The 19096-nt window shown below is 42.2% G+C and overlaps 1 protein-coding gene across 1 annotated transcript in view; it reads right to left on the reverse strand.

Annotated features, from left to right (window-relative positions):
* Positions 1-19096, reverse strand: part of dhx8 (DEAH (Asp-Glu-Ala-His) box polypeptide 8) — a 52016-nt gene that overhangs the window by 20373 nt on the left and 12547 nt on the right. The window contains exons 6-16 of the mRNA XM_085966388.1: positions 16518-16853; positions 14822-14966; positions 14389-14592; positions 13178-13265; positions 12289-12386; positions 11566-11713; positions 10683-10864; positions 8347-8541; positions 5845-6030; positions 5029-5239; positions 3315-3496 (exon numbers count right to left, since the gene is read on the reverse strand). Coding sequence (XP_085822514.1) covers positions 3315-3496; positions 5029-5239; positions 5845-6030; positions 8347-8541; positions 10683-10864; positions 11566-11713; positions 12289-12386; positions 13178-13265; positions 14389-14592; positions 14822-14966; positions 16518-16853 — 1975 coding nt within the window. The remainder of the gene's footprint in view (positions 1-3314; positions 3497-5028; positions 5240-5844; positions 6031-8346; positions 8542-10682; positions 10865-11565; positions 11714-12288; positions 12387-13177; positions 13266-14388; positions 14593-14821; positions 14967-16517; positions 16854-19096) is intronic.

Below are 19096 nucleotides of genomic sequence, written 5' to 3' on the forward strand. Positions count from 1 at the left end.
GTTGTGGGTTCAAGCACCACTCCGGAGACTTGAACACATAATCTAGGCTGACACTTCAACAGTGCAGAACTTCCTTAGTCCTGCAGTGGAGGTGTCGTTTTACGAATGAGACATTAAACCGAGGCCCCATTGGACTTTTCTGTGGGCGTTAAAAGATTCCATAACACTATTCCAAGAACAGAGGAGCTCTCCTAGTGTTTTAACCAACATTCATCTCTCAACAAACATGACTAAAACAGAATATTTGGTCATTTATCACATTATTGTTTGTCGGACCTTGCTGTGCACAAATTGGCTGCCACGTTTGCTTATATTACAACAGTGACTACAGTCTGTGAAGCACATTAGGACATTCTGAGGATGTGACAGGCAGTACACATTTGCAAGATTTTCTAAATCATCTATTTGTTTACCAACTTACTAACGAATATACCAATCTACTTAAACCAGTGTCAACCATAACAGGTCACCTCAAACTGCAAAATAATAACTGAAAGCAATTGATCATACAACTGCAGGGCTGGTGAAAAGATTAATTAGTACAATCATCTCGGTTGAGACAAGCAGAACACAAGAAATGCCTCCACACTCTAGGATTTGGGTAGGGGCAGGGGAATAAATCAAACATAGTTCCTGTTTCTGATTATTATCCAGTAACATAAATACTGCGGCTACAAGAGCAGGTCAGAGGCTGGGTATTCTGCGGCGAGTGACTCACCTCCTGACTCCCCAAAGCCTTTCCACCATCTACAAGGCACAAGTCAGGAGTGTGATGGAATACTCTCCACTTGCCTGGATGAGTGCAGCTCCAACAACACAAGAAGCTCGACACCATCCAGGACAAAGCAGCCCCGCTTGATTGGCGCCCCATCCACCACCTTAAACATTCACTCCCTCCACCACCGGCGCACCGTGGCTGCAGTGTACACCATCTACAAGATGCACTGCAGCAACTCGCCAAGGCTTCTTCGACAGCACTTCTCAAACCCGCGACCATTTCCACCTAGAAGGACAAGGGCAGCAGGCACATGGGAACACCACCACCTCCAAGTTCCCCTCCAAGTCACACAGCATCCTGACTTAGAAGTATATCGCCGTTCCTTCATCGTTGCTGGGTCAAAATCCTGGAACTCCCTCCCTAACAACACTGTGGGAGTACCTTCACCACACGGACTGCAGTGGTTCACCACCACCTTCTCGAGGGCAATTAGGGATGAGCAATAAATGCCTGCAATGCCCACATCCTGTGAATGAATAAAAAAAAGCTTTGGCTAGGAAATTGAGCATGTGTGTATGTCTGTGCCTACAGGATCAAGCACAGCTAACCACCCGCCCCAATCTAGGCTCACACATGACAAAATGGCCACTTGAGCAAAATATTAGAGGGCCATTGCCACCTGTGGAATTGTAACCCCCCCACACAAGTCAGCACTTTCAAAGTTACAAGAGAAAATTGAAGGGAAACAAATAGCGATAGTGCGTTTAGTGACAGAAGTTGCGTGTTTAGTATAATATAATCATAATTCCATGAATGGATGTTAAAAGAAACACTGGGTACCTGATTGCCGAACCGTTTAATGATCCTTGTATGCCACTAAATACACAGTGGGCTTTTTAAATGTAGCTATGAAAAGAGGAAAGTTAGCAAGGGTTTTTTGAAGGAGTGGTGATAGCTAGTTACATCAGGCAGCAAGAAATCTACTGAAGTTCCACAGATGCTGGGTTCCTTGATAAGGAAACATGCAAATCTAAGAGCAGAAAATACCAGATATGCAGAGCTCAATGAATTAGCTCACTTTTTTTCCTGAAGGATTGATAACCAAAGATTCAAATAACTTTGTTTTTAGTTCTATCCTAAATGCATTCTTAATTCTGTCCTAAATATATTCTTAATTCTACCCAAATAGGTTTTAATTTTTTAAAAATTCATTGATGGGATGTGGGCGTCGCTGGCTAGGCCTGCATTTAGTGCCCATCCCCAATTGCCCTTGAGAAGATGGTGGTGAGCCGCCGTCTTGAACCGCTGCAGTCCATATGGTGTAGGTACACCCACAATGCTGTTAGGAAGGGAGTTCCAGGATTTTGGCCCAGCGACAGTGAAGGAACGGCAATACAGGTCCAAGTCAGGATGGTGTGTGGCTTGGAGGGGAACTTGTAGGTGGTGATGTTCCCATGCGTCTGCTGCCCTTGTCCTTCTAAGTGGTAGAGGTCGTGGGTTTGGAAGGTGCTGCTAAAGGAGCTTTGGAGAGTTGCTGCAGTGCATCTTGTAGATGGTACACACTGCAGCCACAGTGCGCCGGTGGTGGAGGGAGTGAATGCTGAAGGTGGTGGAGTGAATGCTGAAGGTGGTGGATGGAGTGCCAGTCAAGCAGGCTGCTTTATCCTGAATGGTGTCGAGCTTCTTGAGTGTTGTTGGAGCTGCACTCATCCAGGCAAGTGGAGTGTATTCCATCACACTCCTGACTTGTGCCTTGTAGATGGTGGAAAGGTTTTGGGGAGTCAGGAGGTGAGACACTCGCCGCAGAATTCCCAGCCTCTGGCCTGCTCTTGTAGCCACAGTATTTATATGGCTGGTCCAGTTCAGTTTCTGATCAATGGTAACCCCCAGGATGTTGATAGTGGGGGATTCAGCGATGGTAATGCCATTGAATGTCAAGGGGAGATGGTTAGAATCTCGCTTGTTGGAGATGGTCATTGCCTGGCACTTGTGTGGTGCGAATGTTACTTGCCACTTGTCAGCCCAAGTCTGAATGTTGTCCAGGTCTTGCTGCATATGGACACGGACTGCGTCAGTATCTGACGAGTCTCGAATGGTGCTGAACAGTGTGCAATCATCAGCGAACATCCCCACTTCTGACCTTATGATGGAGGGAAGGTCATTGATGAAACAGCTGAAGATGGTTGGGCCTAGGACACTGTCCTGAGGAACTCCTGCAGTGATGTCATGTGATTGAGATGAATGACCAACAACCACCTTCCTTTGTGCTAGGTATGACTCCAGCCAATGGAGAGTTATCCCCCCTGATTCCCATTGACTTCAGTTTTACTAGGGTTCCTTGTTGCCACACTCGGTCAAATGCTGCCTTGATGTCAAGGGCAGTCACTCTCACCTCACCTCTTGAGTTCAGCTCTTTTGTCCATGTTTGGACCAAGGCTGTAATGAGGTCAGGAGCTGAGTGGCCCTGGTGGAACCCAAACTGGGCGTCAGTTAGCAGGTTATTGCTGAGTCAGTGCCGCTTGATAGCACTGTCGACGACACCTTCCATCACTAATGAAACAACCTCGCCTGTAGAACAGTGAGACTGCATTTTTACCTTTCTGCTGCCAGGCGGGGCTGGATCAAAAATTCTGGTTTGCATCTCACTCGGCAAAGCAGAATACACAGGCAGAATAATCAGCTCCGGTACATCAGGGCCCATGGATTTCATTCGCTCATACAGAATCTCACACGCAGTGTCAATTTCTTCCTGACCAGTTAGGAAAACCAGGATATCACCTAAATAGGCAAAAAAAAGAAAATTTAGTACAGGCTTTAAAATTGCACTGAACGTTTTGGTAGACATGGCAAATATTAATTTTGGAATTAAAAAATGTGTTCATAACTACAACAACTTGTATTTATATAGCGCCTTTAACGTAATAAAACGTCCCAAGGCGCTGCACAGGAGCGTTATCAAACAGAAAAAACAAAATTTGACACCGAGCCATATAAGATGTAAGGGCAGATGACCAAAAGCTTGGTTGAAGAGGTAGGTTTTAAGGAATGTCTTAAAGGAGGAAAGAGAAATGGAGAGACGGAGAGGTTTAGCAAGAGAATTCCAGAGCATAGGACCTAGGCAGCTGAAGGCACAGACAGGTCCAGAAGGACGAGAAGGGATAGATTACTTTTGTTGCAGTCAATTAGGATGTCATTTGTGACCTTGGTGAGAGCAGTTTCAGCACTGTGGCAAGAGCGGAAGCCTGATTGGAGGGATTCAAACAAGGAGTTCTGGGAAAGATGGGCACGGATTTGGAAGGCGACAACACGTTCAAGAACTTTGAGAGGAAATGGAGGTTGGAGTTGTGGCGCTAGATTCCAAGGACAGAGGGGCAAAGGGTGGGTTATTTGAGGAGGGATGATGACGGCAGATTTGAAGGAAAGGGGGACAGAATAATTGACCTGGACAATGATAAATGTGCTTAGAGAAACAGAGTAAGTGGTCTCTGTTTCTGTTGGTAAAACATGGGGCTGCAGTAAGCTGTGGTGAGGGGGGAACAAGCCCTAACACGTTTTCTGGTGTGCTTAGTGGGTATTTCTCATGCAAGTACAATAACTTCATGCCCGTCCATGTACTTGAATGCTGAGTCTCTTGACGAGGTACCGACATAGCGGAGCTTCTGGAGGAGCAGGGCAACTCGGACAGCAGCTTCCCGATTTCCACGTTTCACTGCGCAGGTGTGGTCGCCGGAAGTTGCTGTCCGATTTACTCCTTAATACCCCTTAGCAAGGCCCGTTAGCTCAGTTGGTTAGAGCATGGTGCTAATAACGCCAAGGTCGCGGGTTCCATCACCGTACGGGCCATTTGATTTTTCTAGACACAAAAGGCATCAAGGGGTATGGGGAGAGAGCAGGAATATGGTATTGAGATAGAGGGTCAGCCATGATCATACTGAATGGCGGAGCAGGCTCGAAGGGCCGAATGGCCTACTCCTGCTCCGATGTTTCTATAACGGTGAGCGCTGATAGCTTCAATGTTTATTTTACCACTAAATCCGGGCCAATATCAAATACTTTTGCCCTTTGAGATTATAAATGGGTAATTCAACTCTTAAAAAGATTTGTATTATGAAACCTTTATTCAAGCTACTGGGAGGAAGGGACAATGCAGATCAGAAACTCATTTTTTTCCGTGTAAAAAAAAAAAAATTTAAGTGTTTTTTTTTATATATGTAGGTGCTTTTATGAGAATGTTAGGTCAGAAATAAGATTAATTAGTATCACAATAGATTCAATAGTGTAATATCCGAGTACTGTGCAATGAGAAATACCTGGTGGCTCCGTTAGATGAATCTGCATCACTGTAATTAGACTAGCATCTAGATAATCGGTCTCCGGTTCCTTAGTATAAAGCACTTCCACTGGGTATGTCCGGCCTGGAATCGTGAAGATAGGCGCCTCATAGAAGTACTGGGAGAATTTAACTGCATCCAGTGTGGCTGATGTTACAATCAATTTCATATCAGGACGCTTTTTAACAGTCTAGAAAGGAAAAATAAGCATCATTTGGGTTAATAGGGAGAATCTTATTTTTCTCGGCACTATTCTAATGAAACATACACAACAGACAGCACTATTCATCGCTTTGAGTCATAGCAACATTATTCAACACTGCTACCTACAGAAAGCAGTGTATTCAGTGCTTCCAGAGGATAAAACATTGAAAAAATTCTTATTGCAGTACCAGTAACTCTAATCCAATTTGTATAGTTTAGCAATACAAAGATGAACTTCAAATATGCTGAGCTATTAAACCCTAGTACATTTGAAATAGATAACTGACTGAGTTCAAGGTTGTAATCCAATTGCAGTTTAGAGAAGGATCATAAAAATCAAACTTCATTCTCAGAATTTAGGACGTCACCTGAACCTCTTGATTAAGTCACTTCTGCTGACTATTATTCTGCATGTCACGTTCTGAAGGTTGTCTTTTGTAGCCAGTAAGCAAAAGCAACACCAGAGTGAAATACTATACCCAGGCAACTTAGTTCAACATGGGGCTGGTTGAATTTGAGATTTTTAAATGCGCTATGCTCACCATTTTAATGGCTTTGCAACAGAGGAAAAAATATTCAATGACAGCTTACCTTCTTCAGAAGCCCAAACAGTACGTCAGTGTGGATGGTCCTCTCATGGGCCTCATCCAACATGATGATAGCATACGGAGACAGGTCAGGATCTATTAGGCACTCTCTCAGCAACATACCATCAGTCATGTACTTTATCACTGTCTCTGGGCTGGTGCAATCCTCAAATCGAATGGTGTAACCAACCTGCAATGTTCAACGGAAGGAGTGAAAAGGGATGCTCTCTCCCCATTCTAGTATCCCACCTGCTACTGTCACCACCTAATGCTTTCACACACTGTTTAAAGTCACCTATACAGTTGCACATAATAAAATGCCCCTCAATCAACTAAAAATACAAATTGCAGAGCAATCTCGGAATTTTACAAGGTTTCTCTCAGTAACCTTGAGGCATGAAAACAGAAAAAAAAAATAGGTGAGTGGAAAATGACTGGAAAGAGCTGCAGAGCAACAATATCACAGCAACCTGATCTACACCACTAAATGTAGCACACTGTTCACAAACTCAAAAAGGTCACATTTTTATGGTTTGCATCGTGCAGGTTCGTAAGAGCATATCACAAGGTTAGAACATTCTCATGATTCTTGTGGACTGCACAGTCAATTGAACCGCTCCATTTTGTTATAGTTTTGCAATATACTGTAGAGGGTACAGGACATACTAGGGTAAGAATTACTGTGTGATGTTCTCATATGAATACTTAACCTGCTTTTAGCAAATTTCCCCCTCTTCTATTTTAATGATAACCCACTTAAAATAAACAGCTTAATTCCTCAGTTAAAATAGCAGGGAGGAGAATTAAGTCATTGCTGCAGCAAAAGGCCTAGGCTCCATGAACAATATAGACACTGCAGGATTTAACAGCAGAGATCAAATAGGTGGGGTAAAGCCCACAGTAGTGTGCATGGGCAGTTGAAAGAGCAGGGGTGATGAGCTGAACAACCCTTAGTCACGCCATCCTTTTTTAGGTTCTCAAAGATAATAGAACACTAGGAGGATGGATTGCAACAACAGTCAAGTACAAGTCAAAACAAATTATTCTAACCTTACATGCATCACAGGCAAGGGCAGATTTGGAATATTGTATGCAATTTACATACAATACCCTAAAAAAAAACACAGATGGACTTGAGAACAGCAAGAAGGAGGAGTCAGTGACCAATGTTCCCTCTAATTGTTTTCCCCTGCGTGGGCCCTTTAAATTTGCTCCGCGGTATCTCTTCCAGTGGCAGCGCTGGCGAGCGACCTGTGTGGGACCTGCCAATTGGTGCGCAACTGCCCACTTCAGGGGGGAGCATTGTCCATGACTAAGGCTGGGATGTGCAAATTTTTTGTCTTTGTGAGCTGCGTAAGTGTGCATCATGGACTTTCAGGGGCCATATTTAAAATCTAAATCCATGTTCCCACTAATTTATATAGGTCTCAATCTATAGATACTAAAAATTCCGATTTAGAATGTATCCTCCAATGAAGTGACAAAGCTAATGAAATGGCTCATCCCAAATTTTCAGGCCCACAAAATTCAAAACTGGAGAAACCAGTTATTAAGAAATATAAACCAGTTATTAAGAGCTGGAAAGTGGGATTAGGCTGGATAGCTCTTTTTCGGTCAGCACAGACACAATAAGCCAAATGGCCTCCTTCTGTGCCGTAAACTTCGATGATTCTATATGCATATATAGGACTGATTTGCCTGGGCTTCAAGGGCTGGATTTTCCAGAGCTTGGTGCTGTATGTGGCCCATGGGCCAGAGTTAGCACACCCCAGTTATCAGGAGAAACTTAAGTCCACGATTGGATAGATTGTACAGTACAGGAAACTCTTTTTTTAATCCGGCACCAACGGGACCGGCGTGGTGCCGGTTTATCAAAAAGTCCGGATTACAGAGAGGTATAGTTAAAAGGTACGAGAGCGCCGTACACAGCAACAAATCCAGGCTTCCCTGTTACTTAGCAACAGCTGCAAGAACCCCGGCCACAGACCAAGCAACAAGTGCAGAAACCCCCGATTACACAGCCAAGAATCAAGAAACAGCCACTAATATGAAGAAAAACTTAACTGAACCTACTCCTGAATTTTGCCGGTTAACTGAGATTTCTGGTTGTTTGGGTGCCGGTAAATCGAGTTTCCTGTACATGGTTTCTGGGGTGGGGGAGGAAAAGCATTTTCTCACACCATGCTTCATATTCTTAAATAAATGCTGGTATATCATTTTTAAGAACCATTTCAAAGATTGTTACAGCTTAATTTGTCATCATGAGCAACAGCATCTGACACCCCTTTAAATGGTTCTTAAAATCTATATACTAGCACGAACCTAGACAAGAGAATATACTTTAGAACACTGTTCCACCATTAAATCTGGAATATGATCTATTCATTTCAGCAGCTCACTGGTGAAAAAGCCTCAAAAATGAGAGCAAAGGGTTACCATCAAAAAAAGGAACAAGATCTACAATGGAAAGTTAAAACTGGAAAACAGCCAGGCCATTTCAGCTTACCTCTTGACCTAAACAGCAACCATACTCTTCTGACACTCTCTTAGCAACTGACATTGCAGCCACGCGCCTTGGTTGCGTGCACCCGATCTTCCCCCGGGCTGTGTACCCTGCCTCTGCCAAGTACTGGGTGATCTGAGTCGTTTTACCAGAACCAGTCTCGCCAATGACAATCAGGACTTGGTTGTCGTGCACAGCCTACAAAAAAAAGAAAACCATTTCATTGCCAGAAATTCATTTTCAAAATGGATCAGGGACATTAAGGATGTGTTCAATTTCTAGTAACTTAATTGCATTTTTGAAAAATATTACAATAGAACCATAACGATCTATAAAAGGAAATGATGGAAAATGATTGGGTTGCATAATGTGCTTGAAAGCAGTTCATTCGCTATGGGATCCCAGCTTATTACTATATTAGTACATCTGAAATAGTCAATGCCCAGCTAAAATGAGAACGCCGATTTCAAAATAAAGTTGCTATTTACAACACTATAACATTCTGTGACAACTAATGCAAGGATTTAACCTAATAGTTTGAAATTAATTTTGAACCCAAATTTTTTTAATCAAATAAACAGAAACTAGTAGTCACCACCACCTCGAACACTACTTTATCTCCAAGTCATACTTAATATGTAAATGATTATTTCTGCATTAAGCATGTCATTCTTAAAATGTTTGAAATACTATGTTTATTCAGCAATCTGAGTAATAAGTTTTTCCTTCAAATATTTGAATGGAATTTTCCCCATTAAATTTTAATTGTTCACAACATTAGGAAAATAAACAAGATACCAAGTTTACAAAGCACTGAAAATCTTTGGTTCTGAATGTTCCATGAGCTCTACTTCATAATTGAAACATTTTCAGAATATAACTTTTGCAGGTATTACTGGATAAAAAATGGCAGGCTACATGATAAATTAGAAGAATTTAATGCTGCTGGGTCCAGGCCCCAATAAAACCCACTGTACAAACCCACAACAGTCTGCATCTTATTAGAGCAAAGGAATATTAACCAAAGAGTGCACTAAATGCATAGTTAGAACTTGTTACCAATATCAACACTAAATACATTGACAGCTATGATCTTAGCTAACATAATCTGCTATTTCTTGGTCCCAAAAGATCTAATAGACTAATGCTACAGCTCAGTGAACCACAATGCTTTAGGCTGCTAGGCTTTGCACTGCACTAATGTACTATCATGCTGTGCGATGTAATTATACATTACATAGGGACTTCCTGGTATGTACCAGGCATCAGGAGGAGGGGACATCAAGCAGAGATATTTGCACTTTATAGTTGGGGCCAAACAGCACCATAGGCAGATGACTAGCAACAGGTTGTATATTGTCCTCTCAGCCAAGTAATTGCATCCATAAGGTATCTAAACACTTCAAAAAGAGGAAGCGGGAGAGAGAAGCAAGATACACACTGAATAATTGCCAAAAAGTTTTAATTCACTGGTTTGGAAATTTCAAAATGAAATTGATCGAACTCTGTAAATTACATAGGATATACAGCACAGAAACAGACTATTCGCCCAACTAGTCCATGCTGGCGTTTATGCTCCCGTCTTTCCTCATCTAACTCTATCAGCATAACCCTCTATTCCATTCTCCCTCATATGCTTGTCTAGCCTCCCCTTAAATGCATCTATACTATTCACTTCAACCACTCCCTGTTGTAGCGAGTTCCACATTCTCACCACCCTCTAGGCAAAGAGGTTTCTTCTGAAATCCCTATTTGATTGTTTGGTGACTATCTTATATTGATGGCCTCTAGTTTTGTACTTCCCCCGCAAGTGGGAACACCCTCTGTGTCTACAAAACATTTCATAATTTTAAAGACCTCTATTAGGTCACCCCTCAGAGACCCAGCCTGTTCATCCTTTCCTGATAGGAATAACCTCGCATTTCTGGTGATGATGATTTTTATGTACTGATTTTTACACCCTTCCTTCCTCAGACTATACATTCAATCTCTTTACTAACGATATGATTCCAATGCGGTTAGGTACGACTATCCCTGAACAAAACGTGTTATATGATTTTAATGGATCCCATAGACAGTGCTGCTCACGGTGTGTCAGAGCACAACATGGTATGGGATAGAGTAGAACTACAACACCACCCAATGGATATAACCTGCAACTACTGGGTCTATAGGACCAGTTTACATAAGAAATTTCCTTTACAACCGATCAGAGGTATTTTCAATGTTATAAAGTGTGACAACAGGAGAGGGAAGCCTGTGGGGGAGGAGGGAAATCTATAGAATATGATTGCAATGATTAGTATGTCTGTGTAAAGATTTGATGCAATTTCTCATACCTGAACCAGCTGTTCTTTAAGTCTGTAGATGGGTAGGCTCTCTCTCTGTTCAAGAAGAGACATTTGGGTTTTACGGCCATAGGATGCCTTGTTTCCTCCAAAGGCATGCTTCTTCCACTCGGGTATGTCTTGGGGCATCATTCCTATACCCCTCATGTTTGCTGCAATCTGTCGGCCATCAACTAGAAAATAAAGCGCACATGCTACTGAACTGCCCAACAACCTTTCAAGTTGTTTCTGCATTTGCTACAACAAACATGACAATTTACTACACTCAAACTTAAAAATAATACCTTATTTGGGGAGAAGGTGGGAACTGAAAGGTGCATGGTTGTGACACTGTTTTTACATTAGGAAATTGAGTTCAAACCCAGCCAGACCAATGAGCTGAAACTCTCCTCTGTTTGTGGCCTGTAAAGGTCTAATGTGCGGCTCGTTCCTAGTTTGCCCACAAGACAAAACTTGGAAAAACTGATCATCTCACTCAGAGACACCATAAGGTGGCTGGTGTGAAAAATGCAGCACTGAGGATGGATGCTCAGGTCTTAGGCACATTGTTTGGGCCGAGTATCAGAGCTTTATTCTGCTTCTACCTCCACCATACCGGACCTGTGAGTGTTTGATATTGACTGGGTGTCAAAATAGAAAATGTTCCAATCCCTAGCCCTCACTTTGAATAGTAAAAAATTCATAAAGTAAAAATAACAAATCTACAATATTTTTAATAATTCATCTAATTAGCAACTGAAAACTAGAAAAGCATTAAAATATTACATTACCAATCACTGAAATACAAGATCAGCAGAAACCAAAAACTATTTACAATCAATACCTTTCCTTCCCCATCCTCAGCACAAAGAAAATACTTTAGCCATTAACATACCATCAGGCAGTGGGTCAACCCAGTGTTTATTGAGTCCCATTGGGATCGAGTCCATTTCTGCCTCTCGCTGTGCTTGCTTCATCTCCCGCCTTTCCTTAGCCAGAGCGCTTTGCATCATGGCAGCCTGGGATAGTGAGCCATCGGGATTCTAAATCAAGCATAAACCAAACACGTTAGCAGTTCAAGTACAACATTTTGAAAACACAAGCACCAAATAATTGGACGTCAAAACTTTTCAAAGGTTTTAATTTAGCACAAAACAGAGAACATGCCTCAGGAAACAGTCTCACTCCAACCAAGATCTCGCCTCGCTGTCACTATTCACATATCTCTGCATAGTTCAAGCTCACAGCAGCTACGATCTCACTCTCTGAAGCTCTGACTGTCTCACTGGTTTTTGATATTGTACCTGTACCTTCAGGATCCAAATGAGCTCAAAACTTCATTGCACAAATATACCCTTTCCCCCCAGAACCAAACATAAAAGCTCCCTTTTACAGAATTATTACAATGAGTATTGTACAACACATGGACCTTCATGGCCCAATGATAAATTGTGGATTAATTTCTAATTCGGTAAATTTAACAGTCCTGTTAAAAGCAAGCAGCAAACAAGCATCAAATGGAGTGCAAGTTTAAAATATATTTCACAAATTCAATTTACACCACAGAAAAAGAAGTGACATTAACAGAGATCCTGGATTCATTAACTGCTTTGCATACCTTTACTATTTTAACAGGACTCATGTCCATGCTCTGTTTGGTATGTCCCCTGAGGAATGGAGGCTCTTCTTCAACTAGCTCTATCTCAAGGTCCTCATCTGCAAGATAGTAGACAAAGTCAGTCAACAACTCAACAGACTGCATATAAAATCTAACTGAATTTTTAATATTTGATTTTTACTGCGACTCAAGTGTCTGGTGTCTTAATTTGTTAAATTGTCTTTTCAACAATCCACAATACTGCAACATAGACTGAAGGTTAAGATTTTTACTGGATCAATCCAGTGGGTGAGTGCCATTGGGATCAAGTACATATCAGTCTCTCCCTTCACACGCTTCCTCGTCTACCATTGCATGGTATAAAGCAGGAGGTGTGCATAAACTCAATAATCCAATTGATACGAGCCAACTGGATCTGTTTTGGTTTAACTTATGCAATACTGAAAGCTTTGTGTATATTGCTGCTCATTCAACAGTTTTAAAGTGACTATTATTAAAAGGTCTTGAATAAAAGGAACACAAATTCAACAATGATTTTTACATCAATAGAAAAACAACAACAACTTGTATTTATATAACACATTTAACACAGTAAAACTTCCCAAAGGCACTTCACAGGAGTGTTATCAAACAAAATTTGACACCAAGCCACACAAGGAGATATTAGGACAGGGTAAATCAAAGAGGTAGGTTGTAAGAAGTGTCTTAAAGGAGGAGAGGGGTAGAGAATTCCAAAGGGCTCAGGCAGCTGAAGGCACTGCCATCAATGGTGGAGCGATTAGAAACCTAAGCAGGAAGTTAGCAAACACATAGATGTGATTTAATTGTTAGTGTAATTTTTTAATCAAAGTGCTCAGTAGAAGGAAAGAATGCAAGAGATGGGGTATACCTTCTTCATCATCAACTTTAGGAAGGATGCCCGTTTCTTCATCAAAGTCGGGATACTCTTCCTTTGAGATAACATTTGCTGCAATCATCTGAAATTTTAATTATATACACACAAATAATTATAATAAGAGCACTCTACTTAGTTTTCAAATGTAGTGTCCCTGAAAAATATGATAGGTCCACTGATCAACCCCGATGCACGTTATGCATTAGCGCTACCTAGTGGCCGAAAATGACTACTACAGGAACTTCACCACTGCTTTGTTCTTGTAATATTGGCCCGTATTTTCCGATGTCTACGTGTGTGCACGCGCTGTGTACACCCATAGGGACATCGGAAATGCCGGTTTCAGGCATGCGAAGTGCACGCGCAGAAAACCGGCATTTCCGATCTGTCAAGAATGCGCTTGACAGATCGGACGCCTGCCCTGGAGAAGGGCCTCTGCGGGGGGGGGGGGGGGGGGGGGGGGAAAGAGTTCTGCTTTTCTGCAGAACCTCCGCCCGCTGAAAACCCTTAGAAATCTTACACCTGGTAAAAGAGTTTAAAAAAAAAACTTTTTTTCCCCCCACTCAGTTATAATTTAAAAATACTTTTAAAAAATGTAAGTTTATTTTTAGCCCCCAAAAAAAACATTATTTTTTTCAAAAAATTAAATTTGTTTAAAATATAATTTAATGTAATTTTAACTTTTTAAAAAAAAACGTGATTTTTTTTTTTTTAATTGTTTAATGTTTTAGTGTCTTTTTGGGGTGATCTCCATTCATACTTTTGACAGGTCGATCTGTCAAAAGTATGAAGGGAGATTCCCTTCTTTCATTGGCTGGCCTGGCCCACATGATCCCAGGGACGCTTGCAAGCCGCATGCGCCCCTAAGCCTCCTATCGGAAATTACGGGCCATAATCTTCTCTGAAATGCCACCTCAATACTAGTTTCAGAAAACGATATTAAAATATCTCAAAATATTATCCTCAACATTTGGCAGTTTAGAGAGAAGATCAGAGAACACTGGAAATCTCGGACACAAACAGATCAATGCACAAATCAGTCAGTAACTAAGTGAGAAGCGATAGGTGAACAGTGACTTCAGATACAGTCCCATCTGAAACATCAACCTATCTTTTCTCTATAGCTGCTGGTTGAGAAGCTTTGTGTTGTTCGGCATTTTCAGTTTTGCTTCTAGTAGATTAGTCTCTTGTTAACTGGGCCCCACCTGTTTGATCTCCCACTTCTCAGGATCGGAGATTTTTGTGAGACGCTTGCGTTCCAGTACATCATCCTCAACCTCAGGGGTGTTCACCATTGACAGGTTACTGGGTCTATCAGGGTTCCTCATGGTAGTTTCCTCATTGTTTTCTCCGCCAACGTTTCGGCGCCGGTTTGGGTTTAGATCCTCTCCAGTCTCTTGATCAACATCCTAAAGAAACAAATTGAAGCAGGAACAATTTTAATTCAGAGCTCACCAAGCAGAAATTGATGTTATAATAAAAAAGGAAAATTGACTCCAAGCTCAAAATAAAAGGCTCTGCCAGCTGTTCACTCCGACACCTGTGCGAGCCTTAACCACTTTTGACCATGACGTTTAAATTTCACTTTCAATCATTTCAATCCAAAATTGAATGCAAATTTACATTCTTTATAATTACCTTCATACTCAAGCTTGTTTTGGAGCCAGTGAACGATAACACCTTGATCTTTACTCTCTGACCTTTGCTAACAACGTCAGCAACATTGGCTACACGCCCCTCTCGCCTGAGCTCGGAGATGTGTACCAAACCCTCCCATCGTTTTCTAAAAAAAAAGGGTGGGGGGGGGAAAAAGCATTCATTTATTGGTAAACTGACTGCGGAAACAACAGTTATACACAATTCCTTTTACATGGTGAATGAAGCATTTTGAATTAAAAATGGAAAATCTACATTAAGTTTTTTTTTAAACCAGTTACTTTAATGCATTCGGAGACACACCTGGGAAATGGTTGATATCTGAAACATCCAAGAAAAACACAACAGAGATAAAAAAAAAAATCAATAGACAGGTTTTTGCTTTACAGGTAAATATTTTCACAATATTAGCAATACATGTTCATATTTAGAGGCAATAGCTATATTTAACTGTATTCAAAGATTTAAAAAAATTCTAAAAGTCAAGCTTCAAGACACATGGGAATCAAGGACAACGCCATTCCCCGGTAATGATTACAAGGTATTTATCTTAATACAGGAAACTTTGCGATATCCGGCACCGACGGGACCGAGCTGTTGCCGATCTATCAAAACTGCCGGACAAACCAGCGTTAATGTTGAAGCATACGGAGGTTTTCAGCTCCGTATCTGGCAACAAACACTGTTGCTTAGCAACAGCTTCTAAACAGTCGGCCCGTACCTTGGAAGCGTCTCTGTAGCTTAGCAACAGCTTCAGAGAGACTTTGCAGAGCCTGGCTGTTGAAAAAAAAAGCCACGAGAAGAAAAAAAACCTAACAAAACGGCTCCTGATTTCTGCCGGTGGATCGAGGTTTCCGGACATTCAACCTCCGGATAAACCAAAGTTTCCTGTATTTATCTTAATACAAGACAAGGTAGATGTAGAGCACTGCCACAGCTCCCCACTGTACTTTTGGCATCCTGTGGCATGCTTCTGCCCCAGGAGCTCTGACCACTGCCCCCCTCAGCTGCATTTCAAAGAAAAAAAAACACTTTCCCCTGGCACAGCTAAAGCTGAAATGCTGTCAGCATCTCAAAAGGTTGGCAGAAGTTGAAAATAGTGTTTGTCCTGTCTCAAACCTTGTCGATGTACTGAATGGGAACATTCGGGCAGTCTAAGAAAAACTCAGCTGTACAGAACCAATTTCTATGATCTTATCAACTTCAGTCATACTTAGGTAATGTGAACCCATTCTTGCACATTAAAAAAAAATCTATTAGTTTATATGACCCATATATGGACCAACAAAAAGACAGTTTGGTTATAATTTTGTAATGGAAGATTTGTCTTGAGCACATCCAATATCCCCTTAGGCCCTCCAGAACACCGAGGTATTGATGGAGCAGTACATGTGGTAGGGAAAACACACTTCCATGTGCCAAGTCATTTTATAAACTGTTTGGACAAAAATTAGAGATTTGGAAAACTTTGCTCAAATGCAGGAAATCGATGCAAAAAGAAATGGGTTTGAGAACTGTCTTAGTAATGCAATGCTATTTACTGGAGTCTATACATTCAGCCTGTTGAATTTCTTCAGAGTTTGAAAAACAGTGCCACCCCCCAAATTGATCAGAATGCGGCAATAATTTCTGATGAACTTCCTACATTATGCACTTCTTCCTTCGTGGTATACTGTACCTCAGACCTTCCAGCTGCACAAAGCATCCAAACTGCATGATACTGGTGACCTTGCCGTTGTAGATCTCGCCCACTGATGGTTCCTCTGGGGGAGGCCGGTCTACATGTCTGTCTTTCCTTTTCTCACAGCTCTTTTCATTGGCTCTGCCCCGATCCTTATGGTCTCTGCTCGGGCTCCGACTCCTGCTTCTGGATCGCCTGCTGGATTTACTTTTGTTTCGGTCTCTGGAGCGTGATCTGGACCTTGACCTGCGACGCTGTTTCCGATCTCGGTCTCGGTCTCGGCCTCTGCTGCGACTACGACTCCTTTTCCTTTTCCTTCCCTTTTCATTAGAGCTTTTAAAAAAACAGAATAATTCGCTTTTACAAATGTCAAATAAATGATGATAAAAATGTCGACAGGACACAGCCAATGTCATGAGAGACAGATGAGAAAGACCAGAAAAATATTAACATTGCCTTTATTACAGCACCTCAATAGATTCCAGATTCTTTGCTTCCACTATCCTACCAGAAAGTCCTTTCCACAGATTGATTATACTCTGTGTGAAGAACAACTTCCCGATATTAGTCCTAAATTTGCCTTTCACTAGCTTGAACTTGTGCCCCATGTCGTACCATTGCAGATTCATCTTTGAAATAATGTCCTGGATTTACCATCTTCTATACATCTATGAGGTCTCCTCTCAGTCCGACTGCCATGGCTTAATTTGAAAGAAAGCTGCAGATATGACTCTGCTACACTGTTCTTTTTCTCAACAAGTTGCTGCTTACTGTCCTGTTTGTTTTATTCAGTGCAGCTAACAGAGCTGGTGAAAAAACTCCAACAACTTCTAGCCAAGGGTACTGTTGGAGTTGATAGGGAATTGCAAATCCCCTTACCAAAACCTTCAAAGCTCACTGGAATGCTGCAACATCCCAATGGATCAGAAAGTAGAGAATATCAGTCCATGTTTAAAAAAAAATGGGCAAAAGATCAACCCTGAAATTACAGACTTGCCAGCCTAACCACTATTGCGTGGAAAGTGTTTGACATTCTGTTGAGGTATTGCATTAGTGATCATCTGGAAGGACAGGATCCGATTAGAAAGAGTCAGCGGGCTGGATTTTCATTGGACCGTGGAGGCAGGATTGGAGGCGTGTGGGAGTTTAAAATCCCGAAATCGGGGGTCCCGACCCCATCCCGCCTCCATGCCAGTTTCAAAGGACACGGGTACCCGCCCCGCACTGGGACCCGCCTCCCCGAGGCGGGAAGGGGATTCGTGCCAATTAACTGCCTGTTAACAGGTAGTTAACAGGCAGTTTTTAGCCTAATCCCTATTTTCATTGTTGAAATGTGGGATTCCCGACGGCTCCAAACCATGGCAAGTTAGCGAGGCGGGCCGCCGGGATGAAGGGCTTGGAGGGTTCGAGATGTCCGGGGTTCAGGTGAGTGATGGGTGCATGAGTGCAGAGGTAAGTGTGTTTGGTCTGTGTAAAGAGTTTAAAGAAGTTCTACTAACCTTTACTTACCTTTACAGCCTTCCTTCCTTCAGGTCTCGGGAGTCCCTCATCTCACCGGCACAGAAAGCAGAATGGCTGCCAGCTGTCAAAATCTGCAGCCTCTGCTTTCTGTTCCGGGGAGATCTCTAAATCATCCTGAGAGGAAGGATTTAACCTGGAGTACAGATTGTCAGTGTTTGACAGCTTCAAACAGCTGTCGAACGCTGATATTTCATCTGTCAAAAGGTCTTGACAGATGAAATTTCAATCTGTGACATCACCTGTTGCCGGGTGGCCCTTAATTGGCCTGCTGAGCCCGCTGGGCGGGCTCAACAAGGTCAATCAAGTCTAAATCGCGTGGATTGGCTAGAACTCGATGGAGGCGGGACTTCAACCCCAAAAGTTGTAGTCCCGCCTCCTACCTGCCTCCTCAATGAAAATCCAGCCCAGCATGTTTTCAAAAGGGACTGACCAGTTTACTGGATTTCTTCACAAAGGATTTAAGTCTGATTGCTACGGGTGAGGCAGTGGATGTTATCGAACTGGATTTCAGCAAGACATAACTGTCTCACATAACAGACTGAATCACAAGGTGCAAGGCCACAGGACAGATGGTAAGATATTAGACTGGATCGATTTGTGACTGAAAGAAAGCCATCAAAGGGAGGTGGTGTCTGGAAACTGGTTGCCAGTGGAGTGCCACAGGGTCTGGGTTGGGAGCCATGTTCATGTAAATGATTTAGAAAATTTACAAATGATGGAGTTTGTGGATGACACCAAATTGGGTGCAGTGGCCAATGATGCTAAGCAACATGCATTAATCTAAAGGGATCTGGACCAGGCTAGATCAACTGGCAAAGAGGTGTCAGATGGAATTCAACACTGATGTGTGTAATGTCATGAGATGAGGATAGAGAAGTGAGAAGGTGGATTACGTATTAAATGGCAGTAAGCTTGAGGTCAACGGAGCAGGAAAGAGATCTGGGGGTGTTGGTGGATAGGCCAGTAAAACCATTGGTTCAGTGTTCACGGGTGATAAAGAAAGCAAATAAAATATTGGGATGTATAGCTAAAGGTGCAACCTAAGTCAAAGGAAG

This window comes from Somniosus microcephalus, chromosome 24, assembly GCF_052327205.1.
Source record: "Somniosus microcephalus isolate GS21.2 chromosome 24, FLI_Smic_1.0, whole genome shotgun sequence".
Lineage (NCBI taxonomy): Eukaryota > Metazoa > Chordata > Chondrichthyes > Squaliformes > Somniosidae > Somniosus > Somniosus microcephalus.